The sequence below is a fragment of the Diadema antillarum genome, unplaced genomic scaffold (assembly GCF_040938485.1).
Source record: "Diadema antillarum isolate AM-2024a unplaced genomic scaffold, OU_Dant_1.0 seq00000910_RagTag, whole genome shotgun sequence".
Lineage (NCBI taxonomy): Eukaryota > Metazoa > Echinodermata > Echinoidea > Diadematoida > Diadematidae > Diadema > Diadema antillarum.
The window spans coordinates 1,640,339-1,666,866 of record NW_027271766.1 but is presented as its reverse complement, the minus strand read 5'-3'; the positions used below and the strand labels follow the sequence as shown (position 1 = coordinate 1,666,866).

The 26,528-nt window shown below is 37.6% G+C and overlaps 1 protein-coding gene across 4 annotated transcripts in view; it reads right to left on the bottom strand.

Moving 5' to 3' along the window:
• The window catches only part of LOC139741236 (protein numb-like), a 95,495-nt gene that overhangs the window by 26,653 nt on the left and 42,314 nt on the right, over positions 1-26,528 (bottom strand). For all 4 annotated transcript variants that reach the window (XM_071651834.1, XM_071651833.1, XM_071651832.1 and 1 more), the window contains exons 2-4: positions 18,081-18,369; positions 10,663-10,737; positions 8,010-8,084 (exon numbers count right to left, since the gene is read on the bottom strand). In XM_071651834.1, coding sequence (XP_071507935.1) covers positions 8,010-8,084; positions 10,663-10,737; positions 18,081-18,209 — 279 coding nt within the window. In that variant the 5' untranslated portion in view covers positions 18,210-18,369. The remainder of the gene's footprint in view (positions 1-8,009; positions 8,085-10,662; positions 10,738-18,080; positions 18,370-26,528) is intronic.

The window sequence follows — 26,528 nt, the reverse complement described above, 5'->3', positions numbered from 1 at the left end:
GAAACTTGCTTACTAGAGCTTCCAAGGGATGGCATTCACAGTCATTTTCCCATGATTATTGTGTGGGGACTATTAAAACTGCATGATACACTCATACACACACCGGTAGACTCCTGCACAAAGTATGCTGTTTACAGGGTTTGGAAACTGAGTAGGCCTATTACATGTAACATCTGAAACCTAACTTCAGAATAAGCATGAATTCCATAAAACTGTCTTTATTAATGATAGCATACTCCATCTCCAACAAAATTGTACACTATTTAGCGACCAACCCATATCACTTCAGTATTATTATGGTGTATTGTTGAACCCTAAACACCTACATGGTGTAGTTATACAGTACTTGGCAAATACACAAATACTGCAAATGAAGACAACACCTTTAGCATTTGGCAGGATTACCTGCCATCCTAAGCTATTCACTTAGGGCGTTCTCATCCTGAATTCTAATTTGAATCAACAGGCTCAAGACGGCTCTCTGAACATCATCAGCAATTCATGAAGTCGGTCGCCATCATACTATGACCAAACAATTTGGAATTCTGCCTCAGGGACTGCATTTGATTTGGAGTTTAGTATGCTGGGATAAACACAAAATTTCTGCCTCGAGGTCCTTTTGTAAAGGTGAAATAGATATGCAATACCTGGTATCCGCTAATGGAAACATATCATGAACACACAAAATTGGCATTCAAACAATCCATCTATCACAATGGAATGATACTATTTATCATGCAAACTAAAAAGAGGAGAAAATAATAAGGATGCTTGCAAGAAGAAAACGATGGATTTCCTTGGTTTAAAAAAGAAAATATTTGCTCCAATTGAGACTTTTGTTGCTTATGACATGACATTCTTTTTCTGCAAAATATGTGACAACAAAAAGCCTTTTAAGATTTAAAAAGAAATGGATGAATATCAATGGCATACATCACTAGCATGCCTACATCTTTAGACCTGGTGAGAACTATGCCACAAGCATGAAGCCAATATTTACCACACATCTCAGCTGTGAGTCTGACGGATATTGGCAAACAATGACAAACGCCTACAATGTAGGAGGAGGTGTATAATACATTCAAATGAACAGAGTCCAAAGATTGGCTAGGCCTGTACTTCAGCTGTATATTTATGACCTACAGTACATTGGCTGTTTGGATGCGCATTCAGAGGTGTGTGGCAAGGGGGTCTTGCTGCATTCCAAGAGCGCAGTGCATATAAACCTTGTATCCCTAAGTACCACCTAATCATCACACTAATATCATTGCATAGTTTACTAACTGAGATAATGATAGAACTTACACGTACACGTATAAGAGTATAATACCTTTGTGTTTCAAAATCACACGGAGGTATTTTACTGTAGAGTGTTTCAGACTGAGACCACCAGGCAACTGCATCAAAACCATGTAAGAATGTACGGAATGTGTTGAAAAATAAATTTCATACAAATCTGAAATCAAGTCATTTGCAGCAGCTTTAAATGATTTGCAAAGATCACTATTACAGGAAGTTACAGTACAAATTTATTCGCAAATAGAGAAGACAGTCACACCAGCTGCAAGGAATATGACAAGCATCGCGAAGACACCATATTTTGATTTGATCATGGCATTTTCTCATTCGCACGTTGTCTTCGTCATGGCTAAGTATTGTATCATTGTAGCAAAGCGGTCCATGGCATTTATACCCTCAAATCTGCACTCCATAAAAAGCTGTTGCCAGTGTGATAACTATTACTAAAATCCATTACTGAGCATTTGAGAAGTCTTGGCATGGATCCAAATGTATCTGTATCATATCCCGAGTAGGTCTATCGAAGAAATAAAATGCTCATTCCCAACGAAATCATATCATACGGGTCAGGGGTTCAGGTGAAGAACATACGAATCCTCCGTTCTAACTTGGAACGAGGGTAGGGAAGCCAGGTATAATTTGTTTACTCCCTGCCTGTGCCGCATCGTGTGCAAATCTGCCATCCAGAGATGGGTCTGTTATTTCTGTCAATCAAATTAGGTCTATGGTTTCACCATTCATTTTTTTCAACAATTCTGAACAGCAGGCTTCAGGGGTACAAGCTTCAGATGTAAATCTCTTTCCCGTGCAAGACTCTGACGTCATCCGAGCAGAAAGCGAACGCCTAATGATACGAGCTCAGCGAAACTCCTTGTCAAGATGGTCCGCATAAGTGCTTGTTCATAAAAATGTACCTTTCAGTTTCAATTATGAAATTACATCTTTAATGAATTGCCTGAACCCATTTTCTAATGGATGCTTTCAATATAACTTCCTCCCTAAAAAATCAAATTGAAATATGCAAAGAAGAATGAAACATGAAATGAAAACTATTAAATTACCCTGAAATTGAAACAATTATATGAATGTATTGTATTTTATCAATTTATAACATGCAGAACCCATGTAAACATGTTCTCTGTACTACAAGAGCTCCTGATGAGCGGATATAAAATGACTAAATATTTGCAAGTATCCAGTTATAATTCGTATCAAATTTGTATAAATCCATCTAGGACACATCACTACTCTAGTTCCATATTCACATGAACTCTTTTAATCATTACAATATTACTGATTAAATCATAATTCATGTCAAAATATAAGAAACATTGCTGTTCACTGCAGTTATATCAAATCATTTTGTTTTGATGATCAGCTTGCTTTTCTGTAAATTGACCTTTTCAGTACAAATTTTTACTGACAAGTCTTGGACAAATGTAATCTAATGAGTTCTACCATTAAAGGACAAGTTCACCTTCATAAACATAAGGATTGAGAGAATGCAACAATATTAGTAGAACACATCATTGAAAGTTTGAGGAAAATCAGACAATCCGTTCAAAAGTTATGAATTTTTGAAGTTTTTGTGTAGTAACCGCTGGATGAGAAGACTACTGCAGTGTATGAATAACTTAGATGTCACATGCGTACAACAATATAAGGAAAATATAAAGAGAATTTCACAAAATGCCATCTTTTGAAAAAAGTACACATTCCCCTGACTCGTTACCGACAAATGTTATGGGTAATATTATTCCCCCTGCCTTTAGAAAGAGGCAAGTCAAGAGCTCTTTTATTACGCGAAAATAGTGAAAATATGTTGAATTTTCTTTTACATTTTCTTTATACTGTTGTACGCATATGACTCACAAGCTGTAGTAGTCTCCTCATCCAGCGGTTCCAACACAAAAATTTCAAAAATTCATAACTTTTGCATTGATTGTCCAATTTTCCTCAAACTTTCACTGATGTGTTCTACTAATATTGTTGCATTCTCTCAATCCTTATGTTTATGAAGGTGAACTTGTCCTTTAAGTTAGAGTCACAATGAAGTTATTTAACTGACTCAGGGTCATTGTGATTTCTATGTTTGCATGTTTGCATCAGTGTATTATATTGAAATATATACTACACATATATGCACACATAAATGGATATATATCTTACCTCCTGGAAAACCACTGACAGTCAGCACATAAATATTATGGCATGCTGTAGCTCTCACTGAAGGTAAGAAAGTTCTAGACTCTCGTGAGAAATTGATATTGAAAGTGGGAGATCAAGAGGGTTTTAAAACACCCTTATCATTGTGTGTTAAGAGTCTGGGAAAAGACTATTCACTTGCAGCATACAAGTGAACATCAAAATTGTCTCTTGTTGTATCTATCACTGCTAAGAGAGTTCTGGACTCTTGTGGGGGAAAAAAAATGATATTGAAAGTGAGAGATCAAGGGGGGTTTAAAACACCCCTATCATTGTGTGTCAAGAGTCTGGGAAAAGACTATTTACTTGTAGGATACGAGTGAATATAAAAATTGTCGCATGCTGTATCTACCTGAGACTCTTGTGGGGGAAAAAAAAAATGATATTGAAAGCGAGAGATCAAGAGGGTTTTAAAACACCCTTTTATTGTGTGTTAAGAGTCTGGGAAAAGACTATTCACTTGCAGCATATGAGTGAACATAAAAATTATCGCATGTTGTATAAATAATCTATCACTGTTAGAAAGAGAGTTCTGGACTCTTGTAGGGAAAAATTGGCATTGAAAATGAGAGATCAAGAGGGTTTCAATACACCCTTATCATTGTTTGTCAAGAGTCTGGAAAAAGACTATTCACTGGCAGCATCGGAGTGAACAGGTCAAAGTTCTTATAAACTCAATTTGAATGTATTCTGCTCTGCCACATATTGGTGCACACATTAATGCAATGGTCCTGACTGTACTATGAGGTTCATTCTTCCAGGCATTTCATACATGTCTGCTATTTACAGGCAAGCCAAAATGAAAACAGAAAGATAGCTTAAGTTATACACAGTGTATTATTGTAAAGACAGATACTTTGCTAACAGTCTGTCTTGTCCCCCCAAAAAGAGAAAAAATGTTTGAAACCTCAGAATACGATTCTAATCAAATGATGCATTTGTTTGTATCATTTGATGCTGAAGTTAAAATTCACTGATGTCAGGGGGCACAAAAGAATTAAATCCATATTTAAATTTTACTGCCACTTCATTGTTTCACAGGCAAGATGGCAGGCAACATTCAAAACAGCATTGTCTTCTTCAAAAGGCATTAGCCACAATGCCTACCAGCACATCCACAAATGCTGAATTTAATGACAGTATTTGAATGCACAAGCTCCTTACTTAAATGCCACAAGATTGTAAACATATAACAGACATGTCAGGATTTCCCCGAGTTTGAAAACATATTCATATTTATGAACAGTTTAGGAATATACTGCCATGATATCCATATATTTAAAAAATGCTGTTTTCTATGAAAAGGAAAAAACTAACTTTTTTTTTTTTTTTTTTGGGGGGGGGGGGGGGGGGGTCAGAATACATCTCATACCCAAACCAACCAGCATAATCACTCATGAGCTATATATGAGCAGCATCTGAATTGACAAAACTTTTGATACAAAAGCACATATAAAATATTGCCCATATATTGAGACTTGCTAATGTTGGGTGCAAATTTTCCTAAACGATGAACAATATCAGAGCAAAATACCATTCACTCCATGAAACGATGCAAAAGTGTTTACAATGGTGCTGACTTCACACAGAGCTACAAGATGACATCTGCCATGTGCTGTATATTTCCAATGGAATTTCTCTTCATAAAAACAACATCAGAACACTTAGGTTTCATTCAGACACAAAATCAGGTCTTGCATCCAACAGAGTTGGCAAAACTGAAGCGAAAATGATGATCAAAAGATACCATACATCAAGCTGAGCTATACTGTAAAACGAGAAATTTTCGCGTGCATTTTAATTTCGCGAATTTCGCAAGCGCCAAAATTCGCGAAATTAAAATGCACGCAAAAGTTTTTGTCTACACTACATGCATTGAACGCCAGTGGCAATTCGCGAAAATTTCATGCCGCGAAAAAGGCTGTCAGCTCCAATTCGCGAAAATTTCATGCCGCGAATATATCATGTTTTACAGTATATTCCATATAACTTGTCTTGTACAGCTTACATTTTCATTTCATCTCCCTGCTACAGTATGAAGTGGCATGCATGAAATGATATAAAAGAATACTCCTCCCCTTACCACCCCCAAAATATTCATAGACTTTTTAATAGCCAATGCAGGAAAGATTTTAATAGTGAAACACTTGATTGAAATGTACAGAAAATCAATAAATCCATTACAAAAGTGTAGGAATTATGAAAGTTTCTAGTTTTTCCATGTGGCACAACCTGTCCCACCACTGGAATAATATGAATTAGCTATTAAAAAGCTGAACTAGGAATGTTGCTATGGCGACTGGTATGCTTCCGCCATAATGTATAATTCTCCTAATAGGTCTGTAGTACGTCTTGACAATGTGTGACGACAGTTTCATCTTAATGGCAAAATATTAAAATGACATGTTATAATGCATTGAGTGTTCACTTTCCTTGAACTAGATTTGATTGGAGGAATGGCTACATTTTCTGAGAGCATGTAATGGGGATTTGATGACTTTTAACCCTTTTATAAGTCTATGCATTGGGCAATATCAAGGTATGAAGAAAAAGTGTAATTTCTGTATTAAATAGTAAATTGTTAGAATTTTTACCTGGCCTTTGACCCTTGACCTTTGACCCTATGACCTTAAAATTCCCAAGAGAATCACTGTCAGGCAGAAAAAAATGCATGAATTAATTTCATGATACCTTCAGCCCCTTCTGAGATATGGAGGAAGAAGTGAAATCAAGCACATTCACTTGACCTTTGACCTTTTGGCCTTTGACCTTCTTGGCCAAAAACTTCCCAGAGAATCTCTACTGGATAATACATGTATACACTAAGTTTCAAGAAAAATCTTGCAGGCATTGCATAAATATGATGGAAAAAGTGAAATTTAATGAGTTGACCTTGACCTTTGAACCCTGATCTTGACCTCATGACCCCAAAATTCCCTCGATAATCACTACCAGTCAGTACATGCATGTGTACTATGTTCCATGAGGACACCTGGAATGCTTTCCAAGATATGGAGAAAAAAATGAAATTTTAACATTTGCAATTGACCTTCGACCTTGGACCTCATGTCCCAAAACTCTTACTACAGAATCTTAAATGGTTAATACATGTATGCACTAAGTTTGAAGAAAATACCTTCAGGCATTGCATAGATATGGGGGAAATAGTGAAATTTTGTGCATTTGACCTTGACCTTTTGACCTTTGACCTTGAGCATGTGTGCCCATAGGTTGATAGGCACAACTTCACCCCCTCATACATATACCTGCCAAGTTTCATTAGGATACCTCAAACAGTTTTTGAGTTATTTTTTAGTTTTTAGTTTTTTAGTTAATTGATTACGGACGGACTGACAACCCGAAAACATAATGCCTTCGGCGACACTTCGTGGCAGAGGCATAAAAACTTTAGTTCACTATAAAAAGAACACACTCCCCTTACTTGTTGTCTAGACAAGGAATAATTTCCCTTGTTGAAATTGAATAGCAATTTTAGTTGATGGATGTATACATTTTAAACAAAATGGTTTACAAGTCATGTAATGAAATTGCTATGCAAATGACATTTTGTATGGCAGTCGTACAAAATGCATAGCAAATTGCTATGCAATGCCACTTAAACTATTCCCTGCTAGATATGGTAAGTTGGGTAAGTTACTATACCCCATGCCTTCCACAGAAGGTGGGTCCAGTGCTCTTGTGGTGTCCTTGCAACATTAACTAATGTAAAGTTCATCTCATCAAAGGTTTCTTCATAATTCTTCTACTACTGCAACCCTACAAATCATTGTTTGGATCCAATCTAGACTGGGCGGCGCATAAATTTCCTGCAAATTGAAAATTAATTATCTTTTCATGGATTGTCTGATTATCGTGAAGCTCTAGCAGGTTGTTCTTCTGATCTTTCCGCATCTTTTGGCTGAATCCACACACACACAGTTTGGGGAAACTTTCCCTTTAACTGTCTACTGTTACTTGTGAGAGTCATACAGTGCGGTGTCCAATATCAAGAACATTCATGAGTGTTGACCCTAGGCAAAATGTTCCCCAGGCAAATCTTTCATTATATTTTTTCCTCATATTTCATTAAAAATCATTGGAGGCTTAAAGGGTGTGTACAGTTCTGGTCGAGGTGAGGATTTAGCTTTTAACATTTTGCGAGATATTCAGAAACCACTCTATGAGATGTCAAGGAGCATGCTATTCTAAGGGGTATCAAAAGTTTATTTGATGAAAATCGGTTTTGAAATGGCTGAGATATCCAAAAACAAGGAGAAACAAAGAGATCCTAATAAAGTTGTGGCATGTCGCCTTTTATTATTATCACTTTTTTGGATATCTCAGCCATTTAAAAACCAATTTTCATCAAATAAACGTTGAATCCTTCTTAAGATTACATGCTCTTTCATATTTCATATGAGGTGTCTCATTTTCTCACTAAAGAATGTTCAAAACATGAATCCCCACCCCAACCAGTACTGTACAGTCCCTTTAAGGTAACTTACTTTGCTTTCTTCTTCCACAACCCGCAGTCCATCAGACGAAACCCACAGGACAGCTCGCAGCTTCTTCCTTGTGCTCTGTACAAAACAAACACACAAATGAACAAAGTAACAAGTCAAAGAAATTTCTGTGTATTTATATACATCTGGTATTTGAAAACACAATGTAGTGAGTCATCTTAGCGACAAGTTTACAAGGAAGTCAAAGGCAGCTACTGTTGGTACTCTACAAACAGTATCTGATACATGAGTACCTCAAGACCATACACATGAGCCAAATTACACTTAGAGGGCTCAAAACTTATTACAGGGAGTGGATTTCTCTGTGAAGTGTTCACTGTGTAGCAATGTAAAAACTAATTGATCTTACAAGTCAAAAACCCCAGTCAAGCAACACTGTGCCATCCTTTTGCACTAATAGATGCATCATTTATCTAAAAGCCACATCATTTTTCTCTGAGGCTGCATTCATGTTATTTTGCCTAATAAGCAGCGCCGTCGAACCGTACTCCTGGCAGTCGCTCACAAGCAGCTAGACTCTAGACAACAAACTACTTTGCTAGTCATTTCACAACATCAGCTGGCATCTACAGTCATATTTATGGCGTCCTTTACTATATCATAAATGGTGATAGGTTCCTAGCGCACCATACAATTATTGTACAGATCTGCAGACAGACATTAGTTGCATTTCCTCTTACATGTACATGTGTCCTGTGGCTGGTACCAGTGAATACATCTTGCTCACAACATCACACTTTGAAATAAAAATCAGTGTGAACCACTCAACCGAAAGGAATGTTCGAAATTGTTTTTCATACCCTTAACTTGCAAATTTGCTCTCAAATGTCCCCCTTTGTAAAGAAAATGAAAATGAAACAAAGAATCTCTTGGGTCCTGTGTCATCATATGTTGCCTGTACAAGGCACATCTGCACATATGGAATTCTGCCCAATGAATTTATTGAAATTTTTCACTGAAATTCTATCAAAGTTGTCTTGGTATGATATATACAAGACAAAAAGGTGAAACATAAGCGCTTGCCTGATTGCCTGGGGCAAGTGAAAATCAAAGTTGGGCAAGCGATATTATATGTTTTTATGCCTCCGCCACGAAAGTGCCGGAGGCATTATGTTTTCGGGTTGTCCGTCCGTCCGTCCGTCCGTCCTTCCGTCCGTCCGTAATGAATTTTGTGGACAGGGTAACTATCAAAACCTTTTGAGGTATCCTAATGAAACTTGGCATGTATGTGTATAAGGGGGTGAAGTTGTGCCTATCAACTTTTGGGTGCATATGCTCAAGGTCAAAGGTCAAAAGGTCAAGGTCAAATGCTTAAAATTTCACTATTTCCCCCATATCTATGCAATACCTGAAGATATTTTCTTGAAACTGAGTGTATACATGTATTACCCAATTAAGATTCTCTGGTGAAAGTTTGGGGTCATGAGGTCAAAAGGTCAAAGGTCAAGTAAAATGTTAAAATTTTACTTTTTTCTCTGTATCTTGGAAATTGTTCAAGGTATCTTTATGGAACAAAGTATATATGCATGTACTGACTGGCAGTGGTTATCTAGGGAATTTGGGGTTCATGTTGTCAAAGGTCAGGGGTCAAAGGTCAAGGGCAATACTTCAAAATTTTACTATTTTCCTTGTATTTATGCAATGCCAGCAGGATTATTTTTTTTAAAACTTGATGTATGCATGTATAACCCACTAGAGATTGTCTGGGATTTTTTTTTTTGCCAAGAAGGTCAAAGGTCAAAAGGTCAAAGATCAAGTGAAAGTGCTGAACTTACTTCTTTCTCCATATCTCGGAAGTGGCTCAAGTTATCTTTAAACTTTATTTAGTACATATTTATGTATGTTCTGCCTGACATTGATTCTCTTATGAATCAAAGGCCAGATGAAAATGATAACAATTTACTGTTCAATACAGAAATTGCACTTTTTCTCCACACCTTGACAATTACTCAAGTGCGTAAACTTATGAAAGGGTCAAAGTCAAAGTTAAAGTTCTTAAATCCCCAAATACATGCTCTCCTATTCATCCAATTAAACATAGGTCAAGGAAGGTGAACATTCGATACATTTGTGACAAACATGTCATTTTAATATTCTGCCAATTTTGTGAAAATGTAATCACACATTGTCCACATGTAATATAGACCTATTAGGAGAATCATGCATTATGGCGGAGGCATACCAGTCGCCATAGCGACATTTCTAGTTTGTTTTTGTTTTTTTGCAAGTGAAATTCCTGTTCGGGCAAGAGTTTTGCAATAATTAGAAAATCTGCTTGCCCGGCTGGGCAATTGGTTAAAAAAAATATGAACTGTGAATCACCTACTAAAAAGCACAACAAGAGAACACAGCTGCTTACTATAACACTTTGTTCATAAGTTTAATGCCCACACTTTGTAGGGTCACCATTATCAACTCAACAAACACTTGTGGTCTGTAAAAGACTCAAAGCCAATTAAGCTAATACACTAATGGTCCTGCTTGACAAAAAAACATGCACATTTGGCAGTTAATAAAAATAACCATATGAGAGTGTGCCACAACCAGTTTTCTGTACAAACATAGGTAGAGGCGCTGGACGTAACGAGAGCGAAAGTAAAACTGTGGGAAAGCCATGACGCCATTGAACACTTACCATTCTCAGCTGTTTGGCTGCCTCCTCACATATCTGCATCCCTCTAGACTCGGATACCTCTATACTTCCAAGGTACTGCCAATGAGAATGGAGTGATATAATTATACATGTTGAAAAATCATTCAATTGTCATATAGGGGTTGGGGTGGGGGGGGGGGGGAGGGGGCAAAAGTGACCATTGCCTCCACACCTTGACCCTACACATCAGTAAATTATTGTTTTTAGAGATTTCTCATAATGGTATGACAGTGAGATCTGGTGCCAATAATGGTATCACAGATTTCCATTCATAATGAAAGTCACTGCAGTCAATAAAATGTAGCATAATAAAACAGGTTTCCAAGTATTACAATGCCCACATGATAATGTGGTATACAATACCCTGTGGTACCCACTAAAAAATTCGCATTTTTGTTTCATCATTCATTTTCAATTTTTGTGCGGTACAAAAGGGTAAGCCAAAATTGGGTGACAGCAATTTGTTCATGCTTCATGCATGAAAAGTGTATTAGTAATCTTAACACATTAAATTAATGCTACATGTAATACATCAAATAAATCTGTAATTAAATTTGCTTTTCTTTTCTCTCTCTCTCACTGTTTATGGTGCTAAACAACATAACATTTACATGTATGCCCCGCCACTATGGTGGCCTGTAATAGTAATTTTTGGCAAAAATTATCTTTAACAAAAATATTATTGTATTACGTTAAGCATGTCTTAACAGGGATGAACTTGAATTAGGATTGTTATTACTGACAGCTAAATTTTGGCTGGATGAGAGCAGTGTGTATACTATATCAACCAAAAAATGAAATGGCACTTAACTTGCTGTACCCCTAAGTATGAGTTACCCCTGGTTACAGCATGTCAAATCATATGCTGCATGAGGCACAGGAAACAGCTGATCCTTCTCCCCTCCCCCATCCTCCCTATTTCCCTTAATATTTCATGTACTATTCTTTCACTGAAAGTGGTAAAGTACACTATATAAATCATCTGCCAAGTTTCATGTGCAATCCTCTCAACACTGTCTCTATGGAATACATAATGTGGCAATAAGCTGGAGTGAGGGGTGGGGTGGGGTGGGGGTGCAACATACATTCATCCACTCTCGAAAAATGAAAGTGCATGAAAACCACATGGGGATGATTGAGACAGTAAGTGCTCTACAGATAGATAGATGATAGATATAAAGATAGATAGATAGATAGATAGATAGATAGATAGATAGATAGATAGATAGACAGATAGATAAATAGAAGGGGGAGGGGAGGTTGTTTCCATCAAAGGCACTATCCCACTGATTTGAATAGGATGCCCTTGGCTCAGTTTAAGGGTCAGCCTTGGCAGTTTGATCATGACCTTTGTTGGAATGCTCCCTACAAGTCCTCCCAATCTCCCATGCTGTAGTCTTGCATCCAGAACAACTTTACTTTTTTTTTTTTTTGGGGGGGGGGGGGGGGAGGGGGATCTCCCACAAAGTTTATGCAAACTCTTGCATAATCCTGATGCCTGCACATGACACATATTATTATATGACACAATCTTTAAAACTAGCATAGGTTTGTAACTTTTTTTAACATTTTGGGAAAAAAGCCCATTTCTGAATGTATATTCATGCCAGATTACAGAGCATACTATAAATCGTAGCATTCAAAATCTCATAAGTATGGATTTGAAGATTGAACGACAGCAAAACAAAGGTTTACTTTTTTTATAGGACTATGCTCTCTTTGTAAAACAAGTCTATTAATTCAAATTTAAGTAAGTGGGATAAATTGTACAATCCAAAACTGTTTGTCAAACTCAAAGGTTTTTTTTAAAAACAAAACTAACAAAGTATCTATAAAGTTATCATGGCAATTTTTCAACATTAAAAGTTAGTCTAGCCTGTAAGTTAATGCTTTATGTTTCATAATATTCACTGTATGTAGTTTGCGTATAGACTGGTGAGATACAATTTTTCTATACTCGAATTCAAAGACTTTTTGTGTGTGTGTGTGTGTGTGTGTGTGTTTATATTTTCATATCATTTGCTACTCTATACCATGTCGTCAAGTCTAATCATTTTCCTAATATGAGACGATCAACCCATCCACCTATTCTGATTGGAAAATAATGATGCTGTGTTGTATCCATTCCATATTTGTGTGACAATCTGTCATACAATTTAAATTGCAGACAAGTTTCCTAACATATGAGAAGACACGTGTACATAATCATGAATATATTTCATGGCACTGACCTGCAAAACAAACATTCTGCTAGTGTTCTGGTAGCAGGACTAAGCAGGATATAGACACACAACAGGAGCTCTCACATCCATATCAAACCTATACAGATGCAGATTTTTCATCTACACTACGGCCATGAACGAAAGTACATCATTACATCTCCCTGTGATTCAACAACTACAAAATGGATACATTATTGTCGGAAATCATTCATTTGTAAATTTCCTTGTAATTTATGTGCATGGCAATGTGCTGGGATATTTCCTGCCTGTCATTTTACAGTTCATGCATGGCATGTTTGGTGCCTCATGCAATCTGAAGTAGGATGATCGGCAGGGAATCCCGTCTCACTTTGCGTGGGTGTTGACAGTCAAAACATCCCACTGTAATCACCAAGGGAGTCTAACCAAGAGGAGAAGGAAACAAGAATTGATTTGACAAACATCCCATCCCTCTCAATGATTTCCTGTATGACCCTGAACATGCCACAACCTCGGGGCAAACGATGATGAGGGCATCACAGAAGAATCTCCTTGGTATATACTGTAAAAGCTGTTATTTACGCGAGGGTGTAATTTTTGCTCATTTCGCAGATCACTGTTGGGCCGCCAATTTAACAACGCACAAAAATATCGCCAAAGAACTATTGATCAAATTCGGACAGCCATTAGTGCACTTGCGATAGCTAAGGGGTCAAATTGTGAGAGCAACATCTCATGAATATGTTTGTGACCTGTGTATCTAGAACACTTTCACAGTAGTGTTAAGCACAGACGTAAACACACACACACAAACACACACAAATACGTTGGAAAGAAGAGCATTTGTCGGCAGAGATATCCAAAAAGTCCGGGAGACATACGAAATAGGATTCTGTGTGGACCGAAATTGAAATAAAGTCGGCTGGGGACACTATGATAGAGAGAAAAACCTCCTATTTTGGCACTTAACCTACCATACGAACATCATATAGGCCTAAATATTACTTCAAGTAAAATGTTTTGTCTCATTCAAAACACAATTTTCAACCTAATTGTTCCATCAACCTGCTTCTTTGTATCTATTTTTTTAATGTGTTCGATAATGCCTACACAGCGTAACAATTCTTCATGCTGCAACAAATGTCCTATTTTCTAAAAATTCTACCTGTTGTTTACGGTGCTGTAGATGGCAATATATAAAACACATCTTTAAAAAATGTTTAAAGTGGGAATGTGTGGGCATCCACATTGCTGGAAAGTTGGCATGTGATTGATACATATCGATTTCCTTTGTAATGCTCGCTCAGTGATCTCAATGGTTGTGTACGGAATCTCCACTCAACGTCTGAGTAAAACTTCAATGTGAGGAAAATGAAACAGACTAAGTACTAACTACTTCACTGAAATCAGACATAGGGTGAAATAATGCCTCAGGCGACACTTCGTGGCGGAGGCATAAGAAGTCAAATAATTTGAAGCTTAAAATTCTTGAACACAAGATTGAAAGCTGCCAAATCTTAGTCTACTTTACTTAACTCAAGTTTTCACATCACTACCTTGCTAAAAATCTAGGTAAACTTTCTTTTATCAACTTTCCATTTTCCCAAGGATACAATTTTACTTTATCATTATGTAATCAGGAACTCAGCACTTCTAGCAGGATTGCCAAAAAAAGCTTAAAGCTGTATCAGGTGGGTCTGATCGCTTGAGAAAATGTATATCTTGGTTTTAATTTCACATAATGTCCCCCCCCCCCTCTTCACTATCATGTTGCATAGCACCTCTATGGAAAAAGACGAAGAAGGAAAGATAACAGCATTCCATTGAGCAAACTACACTCCATTGACCTGCCAAGAATATGAATTGTGATATGTGGGGAACAAGGGCTGCTTTTAATAGTGCGTGAGAAACGACAAGATTTACTCACAAATCTGCTTTGTTGGGTGCAAGTCATGGATAGGAATAAGCAAACATTACATGCATGCTATCTAGCAAAATGAAGTTGATTGTACTGTATGTGTATGTGTGTGTATGTGTGTGCATGTGTGCGTGTTGAACGTCTATAAAATGGTGGTGGATGATGCTGATCCGATGACTGTACTAAAAGAACTCTTTGTTAAAATGAAGATTTGAAGGAGCCCCCCCAGTCATTATACCAAGTTTGCTGATACATCTGTAGGCTGTTTCATCATGAAGCAGGGGTCTATGTTTTGGAGTGCCGCCCACACTACCCACTTCATACTCAGTGCATATATATAAAAAGTACACCCATTGGGCTAAATAGCAGACGTATGTGCAGCACTGACATTCTTTTATTCATAGTTATGAATTCTGAAATGACTCATACAACTGTGCATAAGTATGATGATCATGAATGTGTTTCAATTTGATTTTCAGAGTAAGGGTTTGTAACATCCAGGAAAATCAAGACTTTTTATGATAACAAATAGTTTCTGTAAAAACAAGTTGTTGTTTTTTTCTCTCTCTTATGCTTATGACCCAGTCTTAAACTTGGCACAACTTTCAAACTTTGAATAGTATCAGTTCTATTTGCGGGCAAAATATGTAAACAAAAAAGTAATGGCATGATCTGTTAGCAAGTCTAGTTATCCAAAAATGTAAGAAAAATAAGAGGTAGTGCGGTGCAGCTTCATTGCACCATTGTTCAATGCTGCTCCACCAAAGACTAAAAGTTTAAAAGACAAGTGTGCTACTTTGTCTGTCAGGTTTTGGGCAAAGTAAATTAAATACACACTCAGCAAACTAGACCCCGTTTACAGTGCGAGGCTTTATTTCAGTGTAAACGCGCAAAAGGCCAAATGCGAGGCCAAAATTGGCCGCGCAACAGGCCACGCTCTCGAGGTGGTCTCGGCCGTGGCTCGGCCGCGGCCGAGCCCGGCCTTTACTCAGTGTAAATGCAAACTGGGCCAAATGTGCAGCCAATTTTAGTCTGGCTTCCAAACCCTCTGCCTGTACTATTTCGCTATTCAGGATATTAACCCCCTCAACGTTGAAAACTAGTATAGTTTAAGGTGGTTTTGTCCTGCAAAGGATTTTTCCTTCGGCAAAGACCTTTGCCCGAACGGAGACTTCGTCACCACGGAATCCAGTTGGCAAAGGGTCTGAAAACCAGACTATACCAAATTGCGTTTGTTTACAAGCAGAGCGCCACTACGACAAAATATTGAAAAGTTTGAATTAAAAGCGCGCCCGAGCCCGGCAGTGTAAACGGACAAAATTGCGGGGCTCGGCCCCGTAATTGAGGCTGGGCTCGGCCGCGGCTCGGCCCAGCCCCGCACTGTAAACAGGGTCCAAGACGAGACTCAGTGCAGTAAAGGGAGACAAAAGTCTGTGAGACTTCCTCTGTAAGATGCATGTATTGATGATGTCCTCTCTATAGCAATAAATTTTTAAGAAGCACAGAGTTCGACACAAACTTTTTTCTCTAGTGGCCCGTTCGAGCCACTGAACTCTTTAAATTTGTAATTTTGGTGGCCCAGAATACGAATGTGAAATGAAATGGTTCATTTTGGATCTTCGGTGCCCCATCAAGCCACCACAACATAACCTTTATGAAAATGTGGTGGCCCCACTTCACTTTTCAGTGGCCCTGGGCCGATGGGCCACCACTCATGTCTAGCCCTGGTAGTCATTGCAAAATCTATATCAAAGGATCATTGGTATTTATGATGCATAAGCTACAGTAATAGGTAAGGCAGAACAGGTGGACCACATTATCAACCTGTACTGTGTTTTGTTTGCTGATAGGCACACACACGCTGGAGTGCTTTCGTCACTGATAGACACAGATATCTGTAAACTAATTGTCAATTAATACAGATTACTTGATCCCCCTAATCCCCCTTGTGTCACCAAGGTCTTCCAGTTGGACTGAGGGACACTGCTGCATCTTAGTGGGCATGCTAAATTTGCAACTAGCATGAGCTCGAACGGATTACTGTACATGCTGATGAAAAAGCTTATCAAGTTCTGCTATGTACTTCTACAGGGTAATAAGGAAGAGATAGAATAGAGATAGAGATCTATATGACTGTAACATTCACCACATGAGTGTAAATCAAGTTCAAGTTTTAGTTCAGCCAAACTCTCATTTAGACAAGACCTTTCATGGTCACGTTTCCAAAGTCTAAATGAATTTGTGAACATTGGAACAAAATTGGGCAGAGAATAAGGTTTTGGCTTTTATAAAATAAAATTGATGAAAAGGTGTGGACAACCTTCATTTCAATTTGAACATACAATATAAAATATCGCTTTTAATAATCTTCCTCTAACTCTTTTAATGGTCCAACTTTGTTATAATTATGTTAAGAAAATACATACTGCATGGTACATACATCTTGATTCAAGACAAGGAACTTACCTCAATGACGAGAAATATGAAAAAACAAGATATCTCATGATTTAAACATATGGCCAGTTGTTTATAACTTGCTGCAAATTTGACAAACATCCTCTGATTATTTCTAGCTTTTAAAAGGACAAGTTCACCTTCATAGACATGTGGGTTGAGTGAGTGCAGCAATATTAGTAGAACACATCAGTGAGAGTTCGAGGAAAATTGGACAATCCGTTCAAAAGTTATGAAGATTTGAAATTTCTGCTCAAGCACGGCTGGATGAAAAGACTACAATAGCTTGTGATGTCACATGTGTACAACGATATAAAGAAAGAATAAAGAAAATTCAACATATTTCCATTTTTCTCGCATAACAAAAGAACACTGGAGTTCTCTCTTTCAGAAGGCAGGGGGATTAATATTACCCCTAACATACATCAGTAACGAGTCGAAGAAGTGTGCACTTTTTTCAAAAAGTAAAGTTTTCTGAAATTCTCTTTTTATTTTCCTTATATCGTTGTACGCATGTGACATCATACACCGTAGTAGTCTTCTCATCCAGCAGTGACTGCGCAGACACTTTAAAAATTCATAACTTTTGCACGGATTGTGCGATTTTCCTCAAACTTTCACTAAAGTGTTCTACTAATATTGCTGCATTTTCTCAATCCTTATGTATATGAAGGTGGACTTGTCCTTTAAAAGCTTTCACTCCCTTAATCACATGCCTGGTTTTGTTCAAATCTGCATTGGATTCATTTATAGTAACTTGACACAAGAGGTTTGGTTTCCTTGTAATTTAAGAAGTCTATGTTTGGACTGCTTTATAAGATGCTAACCTTCACTGTGAAATTGCATGTCCCCGCCCTGACCAGCTTCTCATCCTGTTGCCACTGGTGGGGCTTGCTGGCCGGCGGGACATATGACGTGTCCGCCTTGCTGCGGAAGCTGCGCCGTAAGCGCTTCATACTCAGCGAGCGGCGCAGCCGACTTTTCCGTTGCGGTGACTGGGTTGGGGCTGATGGGGCGGGTGAGGCCGGTGTTGTGGCGCCGCTGGGACCCGCCTGAGGTTCGCTGTCGCTGTGCCGGCGGTTGCGCTTACTGCTGGAACCCCCAAAGAAGAATTTTCTGTGGGTGAGACGGGAAGGGAAGATAATAATAATTTCCTTTCATTATTTAGAATGACTGAAGCAAAGAGTGTGGTTTAAGGAGTTAAATAATTGATACATACTATTTTGACAATAAATTATGTACGAATTCATATCAACAACCTTATCCCCCTCAAAACCAATAAAAATGTCATACCATTTGAACACCACTTGGTATGCAAACTCCATAAAGATAAATTGAAATTAATTGTGCTGTTAATAAAAAGACCATACATTTATATGAAAGTTCAACCAAACGTCATTATATTTTACATTAGTCTATCTACTCTTCTTCCATGCAAATGACACCTTAACATTTCTAAACAAAAATTCTTGTCTTCATGTACGTCTTTGTGTTCTACATAAGTTTGCACCTGAACAGTATGTAAAAATTTGTTGACCTGAGAAAAAAATCTGAAAGTCACAAAAAAGATGGTTCGCTTCATATCAATATTTTTGGACTTATTATCAATACTCTCTTGGCTAGTCATACATTGAATGGAAGTAAGTGTAACGAAAAGAGAGAGAAAAAAAAGGAAAACCTTTCTTCAAGAGTTTCTGAGGCATGCAGAAGACATTGAGATCAAATGTGACAAGAAAACAAGCTTGCTCTAAGATTGTAAACATATGACGTGGGGGTGTGTTCTGTTTACTTTCTCTCCTATGCCTGCACAGAGCAATAACATTCCTGCCTACACACTACATGTACATAGGCTGAACATGCACCCCCTCAGTGTTTGAGTGGTACATATAGCATGATAAGCCAACAAAACCACACAGCCTGTCTGGGCGGCACAACACTTTTGCTATGTGGCAACATCTCCTTTAATGAAAGGAACATTACTCATCACTATTCTAAAGTTTGTAATCATATGAAATATGATTATATACATGTATAAACAAAAAGTCTGACATTGTACACCACTGCCCCCAAACCCTACTGGTAAACAGACAAAAACCATCGTGAGAAACAAGATATCAAATGGTTGTGAAAGAGAAAGCAATAGCATGTTAGATAAAGTAAGTTATCAGGCTCAAGAGGATTTTCAGTGGATGTAAAAAGAAATGACAAATATATATGGTATGACATCTTTCTTGACAAAAGCTCTGAAGCTAAATGATTACACCCAGCTTGCAGATCACTTGGAGTGCATTTGCTACTCCTACACAAGTATGTGACACATTATACAGTATGCACACAAACATACTCCCCCCCCCCACACACACACATTGCCATACAAACACACACACTATTCTTATTTCCCTTTTATCTATTTCTCTATGAGAGGGCAACTGTAGCATACTGTACAAGAGAATTTAAAGGATGCTGAAAAAGCGGCCCACAATATCAATACAGCCAGCATCTGGTGCAATATGGTCAGGATGGATTAAAGGCATTGTTTAGTATTTGCAGATAAAACAAAACCTAGCTTTAGTGCTTCAAAATAGTCCTAAAATGTGAGTTAGGGATAAAAACAACCAATGTAAAAATGTTAATCAACTGGTATAATCAATGTTAAATATTTTTTTATATACACAAAATGTGAACAATAGTTTAACATAATAAAATTTTTTCTAGAATAAACCATCTACAGTTACTGTTTATTGAGAAAAAATATAGTGATATCTCTCCATATTTCAGGCTTTAAATTGCAACATTTTTCTTATGGTGGGAGTTTTTGTGATACAACTGACCTACACATATGCATCAGATGTGATAACTCGAACATTTTTAAAATCACTGCTCCCAATGGTAGACAATACCTTTAATGCTACCAGAGGACAAATGGCAGGAAATGCCACAGCGGGCAACACACCCTCCTCGTACTGACGGGACGGCACAGAAACGGTAGGCGGTTCTGAATTTCTAATAGAGCATGAATCCGACTGCAATTTGCAAAGCACATATAATCTCATCTGATTGGGGAAGCAATTTGCGCCACCACACTACTTGCGTCCAAAAACCGCGGCTGTGCCCCAGCGTCCCGTGGAGGTTGGTCAATTATTCAAATCCTATCTGCTCTCAAGACTGAGGTTTTGGCGAAATTGTCTCATGTTCCGATGGGGAACGTCCGAAATGACTCAGTTAACATCATGGAAAATCGCTCAAGACTTGAGGCCCATACAGATTTGCAGCAAAGTTTAGAAAAATACTAAAAACAGAAGAAAATACAAGGACTGACGGCAAAAGAAAGAAAAAATGAAATAAAGAGATGAGGTACATTCAATGGGAAACACAGTTTCAGTTCATCACAGCAGATTACAAGGACCCAATAATGTCATTTCTCTATCACATGATAATCAATTTGCCCTCATAAAACACAGTTCCAGCTCATCACAAGATAAAGGGCCTAAGTAATAATGTAATTTCTTATCACATGATAATTAATTTACCCTCATAACATATCCACCCATCTGCATTATACAGTACTTTTTTACATAACTGCAAAGGGTCTACACAACCCATACCTTGCAAATGGTTCTTGTTCATAACTTCATGAGAGTGAATGGTCCTCACATGTTCTGGTTAATGATTAATTTTGTTGGCATCTTGCTTGGTGACATGATGATAGACACATGAGATGTATAGTTAACCACTTGAAACAAACTGCAGCTTATTACTCCTTTAAATCCATTTGGACTTAGAGCCAACATTACATAGGGCCCACCTTAAAAGTAATTCACAGCAACATATCACCAAATCAAGGTTCAGAGTTCAACAAACACTTCCTGGTACTTGCATATGTACAAGTACACACCCATCCATGCATGGCTACACTGGTAAATAAAATCAAAAGACAGTGAATGAATGTGCTACTGTACACACCACATATGTCACACTGTTTTTATTTTTGGATAATTTCATGAGTGGGGTGCAATCTGCAAATTTAACGACAAGCAAAAATATGAACTCTGATCCTAACACAAATGTGATGTGAACACATTTCTCCATTCATTACTGCACTACTTTGACGATGGTGAATTTAACCTCGCGTGAAATGGTTGGAAAGTCCCAGTTTGCATGGAATTAGACTTGCTACAATATACGGTGTTTACAGTACCGGTAATCTATTGCCCTTTCATGGTTATGTATGTGAGGCAATAAGTGATGCATGGATCAGGGCCCCGTCCAAGTTTAGGTTACATGTAGGGTGTGACAAAAGAAGAACTAAAGGCTGCTGCAGTTTTAGGAAATCTCTTTAAAGGTTTCTTGACTTTGAGGCTGTCTTTTCTGGCTATCTCAAAAAAAAAAAGTTGGACATGGCAGATGGACAAAATTGAACAGAGACCAGGGTCCACAGTCTAAACAACTGATTGTACGATAATATGCATTATCAGGTACATATAATTTTGGCTTCAACAGTACAGCGTGCTTCTTGTATGCAATCTCTAGAATATCGGTACGCAGTACCTGCAATTACATTCATTGTTGCACATACACTGTAAGAGAAATCTGTTTGTCTATTGTCTCGACTGAATGCTGATTTTCTTACCACCTCCACCTGATATCCTGCCCGATGTAGAAAAGAGAAGAAAATAGAGAGGAAGAGGTAGGTCAAAGCTGCTGGGCTTTGGGGATTTTCTTAGTATCCTTTTCCTCTGTATTTCTCCCACTCTTCCTTACATTGTAGTCCCACACCTGCACTTCTGAGATTGAGACTCTCTGCCAAAATTGTATACCATCAGGGTGCTACATAGCTTTTTTTTTTTTCTTTTTTTTTACCACTTGCCCAGTTGGGAAAGCAGATATTTAAATTGTTGCAGAATACTTGCCCGAACGTGAATCTTACTTGCCCAAATAGAAAGTACAAAAATATCAGAAAATGAATACAGAAAATCACTTGTATATCATATAAGCCAAGGGCTTGACACATTGGAGAAACAAACTCAGCTCGATTGAGTGTTGGTATTGCTTGCAAAATGTTGGATAGTTGCTGAAATGAAATTTCAGTGTTTCGTATTGCTCACTAAACAGTCATTATTCTTGGGCTTTTGTTTGGCTGGCTTCGTGGGTTTGAAAGGGCAAGCATTTTTCTCATTGTTCTAAAACACTTGCCCGACTTTGATTTTCACTTGCCCTGGCCAATCGGGCAAGTGCTTATGTAGCACCCTGACCATAATGCTGAATGGCAGAGCATGGCAAAGTTGATTTAAAATGGTCCATGTGTGAACTGGGTCTTAGAAAGCAGCTGCCCCAGCCACTATGCCACTCATGTGTTTGAGGTTCACAAGCAAACTTTGAAACAGCTCTTAAATACCAGTAATGTATCTCATTACCCTCTTTTATGTGCAGAGAAGTTTGAGAACATACATCAGATGTTCATATTTGAGAACAAAGTTCATACATTACCGAAAACCTGTTGGAATTAATACACTGACAGTCAGCTTGGGCTACAGTAAAGATCCTAATATGTTTCCATAATGTTCAGAGTGATTTAAAGTACCAACATAACATGTTCTATCCTTACAACTCCATTCTTTATAAGGGCAGTTCTCATTGGGAAATATTGTGACATCGAAACTTGCTATGTCTAACCTTTCACTCACACTCGCAATATAAACAAAACCACAGATTCTTGATACCATAGTGCATGTACCTGATTTGAATGATGACTAGCCCTATTTGTTTTCTTTCTGATCATGATCAATTATCATTAATGTACTTTTTCAGAACGTTTTGAACACTATTTGCTGGCAGGCCTATGATGCAAGTCCTAATGAATTAGTTATAACTTTTTTTTTCCCATTTACTATGATTATGTCATCACAAGCAGTGCGCCATGCACTTCATTAATGTTGGATGTGTTCTCATTAGTCAGTAGAATTTTCTGGCGACGGTACATTAGCTACAATTTGACAGCATCATGATAATAATAATGGCCTCCCCCCACTTTACCAACGCCATGTTTCAATGCGTGGGACTAAGCACCACACAGCCTACGATGCCTCTTTCATGGCACATTGGCGAGCAGGCCCAGCTGCTTTTACATTTGTATATTCAGCTCCTGCAGTGACAGCACATCCTCGCTGCCAAGGTCACTCTTCCTTTCTTCCATCTTGTTTTCTTTCTTTCTTTCTTTTTTTTCTGTTCTGAATACACACTTGTGAATGTCATCTGTGGCAAACTTGATCGGGAATATCGTTATCACAGGTACAAAGATAGTGCTGTGTTGGGAGCAGATGTGGAAAACATTCAATATGCTCGTTAAAGGCAGCACACACTCATGAGGAAACTACCAGACAGCATATCAAAGAAGCTCTTCTACCTGAAAGACATACAAGTTGTATTTAGAGACTGCATGTGTAGACAAGTACCACACAAATCATCACAGACAAAAATGATGTTAACTTTTTTTTTCTTTGACACCAAATATGATAACAATATCAACACATACAGTACTCCTATAGTGGTACCAAATCCGCAAAAACCCTCTTAGTTTTTCACCCATTTCAATTATCAAGAAATAGTCTTGCTCTACTTCAGAGTGCAAATTATCATCATTATGGAAGATTTAATGTAATCAACCATTAGGAAAACACTTTTCTGCTGATTTTTGTGAAATTTTGTGATGAATGAAAAGAGCCAGTGCTCTGCTTAGGAAGTCCATATGTACAGTAAAAGAAGAAAAAAATCTAAAATGCATTTCAAGTCAACCATTACTGATAAATCAAATATTGGCATAGATTCAACAGTATGTAAAAACTGGACTACAATACCTATTTTGCTACATACGTAGCAACAAAATATTGCTTTTTGTTTCTGAACTAACTTAATCGAAATATTGCTTTGCGTAGCAATGACCCTTTCACAGGAGATACAAAAAGTTATGACGTAAAACTGAACATTGAGTAAGAGTTCACAAATCATTCAGTTGACAGGATGGTAAATTTTGAAATTGGCTGCCTCTCGTTTCACTCAAGAGCCATTTATGTACAACGGCAGGAAGTATGCATAGATTTCACATCATCCAAAATAGTCTCGTCAAGTTAAACTTCAAGCAGCATAAAGTAATCTATGTACGAACACAAAACACAGTTAAAAAAAAAAAAGAACAATCATGAAATGAACAATCATTGCAATCTGCAGACTTGAATGTTGATGAAGATGTTTATCTACAGAGTTCCCTACTTCTCATTTCCTTCAAGAACTTCTTTACAAATGTGTTTGCAAACCCTTGTGGTGAAAGATTTTCTTTTTAATGATGATGTTCCTTATTTGAATTTCATTCAACATCACCATCATTTTCACAATGAAATGAATATAAACAAAACTAAGCAAAACTTTGCAGAAATCTGCTAATTGTAGATGTCATACTGACGAAGGGGATATCTGTAGACATTCTCTTGCAGTAAAAGTATGTATTCATATTCATCCATTAGTGTTTTTCTCTTTGTGCAATTTTCAAACACCATAAATTCGAGGACAGCTTTGGAATACCATCAGCATTTCTATTTTTACAAATTCTGGTTATTTCTTCCCTTCATAATCAAATGAGAGGAAACACTATATCACATGGATACATGTACAAGCAGGATTTAGACAAAACAAAAAAGAATAGGCCTGCATAGTAAGGTTGTATATATTTCAACAACTGAATACTCCAAAGTTTGAAGAAGAAAAAAAGAGGAAATGGTATTGATTACGGTGTACATGTACTTGGCAAACTTTCAATACCCATGGGAGGTGCGACAGTAAATTCTAACAACATGATTGTAGCTTATGGATTTTATATACACATCATGATCAATCACAGGTTAATTTGTGCTGAGCAATATTAAGAATCAAGTTCAGTTGGTTTCCTTTGATACATGCACTTGTAATCCAAAGTTTGAAGAAGAAAAAAAGAGGAAATGGTATCGATTACGGTGTACTTGGCAAACTTTCAATACCCATGGGAGGTGCGACAGTAAATTCTAACAACATGATTGTAGCTTAAATGGATTTTATATACACATCATGATCCATCACAGGTTAATTTGTGCTGAGCAATATTAAGAACCAAGTTTAGTTGGTTTCCTTTGATACATGCACAAGTAATTTTGTCATGACCAGTCCTAGCCAGGGATGCCACCCATGTAAAGGGCATTGAAGTATTCTGAGTGCACAGCATGTAGTATTTCAATATGGGAAAACAGTGCTTTCCATGAAACTTGTAACACTTTTGGCAAAAAACAGTTCAAAATACTACAAACAACAACAAAAGACACTAGTAATTGGCATCTCTGCACTGCCATTGTTTCTTCTTGGCCAGTCTTTGCCAAATAGATCAAGAATTTTCATAAACAAACACTAACAGTTTTCAATGACAATGAAGACAAGTACCTTGAAATTACCACAAAGAGCACATGTAGGCCTATCATTTATCAATCATCAAGTATGACAGCAATTTGAAGAGATATCTCCTTGGTGTAATGGACACCAAAGTATACAAAAGTTGAAAACCCCTGGAAGGTTTCAATGGGTTGTCTCTCACTGACTGACTGACCGCATGAGAACCGATTCTCATTGTTCTCTCATGGTAAAGGTCTTGGAATAGATACAGGCCTATTATGAAAAATGAGAAAGAATGAAATGGTATGGTCAGGAGAGGATTTTGTGTTTGCTATACATCAGACACATCACTCATAAATATATTAGACTATTTTCACCTAAAAAATTGATATCAACAATCTTCATTTCACCCATTGAGGACTAGTCCCAAGTATACTTGGGCAATAAATTGTCTATGGGAAATGTGTGTTATAGCAAAATCAGCTCGTCCTTAACGGGTAATGTAGAGCAATATACTGCTTGCCCCAGCAGACACCAAGTCGGAACCAACGCACATGCATGTTATACACGTTGTACGTGATGATATACCGGTAGCCAGCTGGTCTATGCCTACTATATCTGTGTGTGTGCAGCTGATGCTTTCAAAGCACTATCTGTAACATCCTGCTGCTCAAAATTTTATAAGTCACTGTAAGTAAGTATGTGACTTAAAAGTGATCATAAATATTCATAGAACCTTTCTAAGAGTAGCGCTTTTAACATAATTACTATTAAGCCTGGAGCCAAAGAAATGAGGTCCATGATAGGTATTTTATGGAAATATATGGATTTGACACCTTATTTCGGCATTCGAACATTGAACTTCA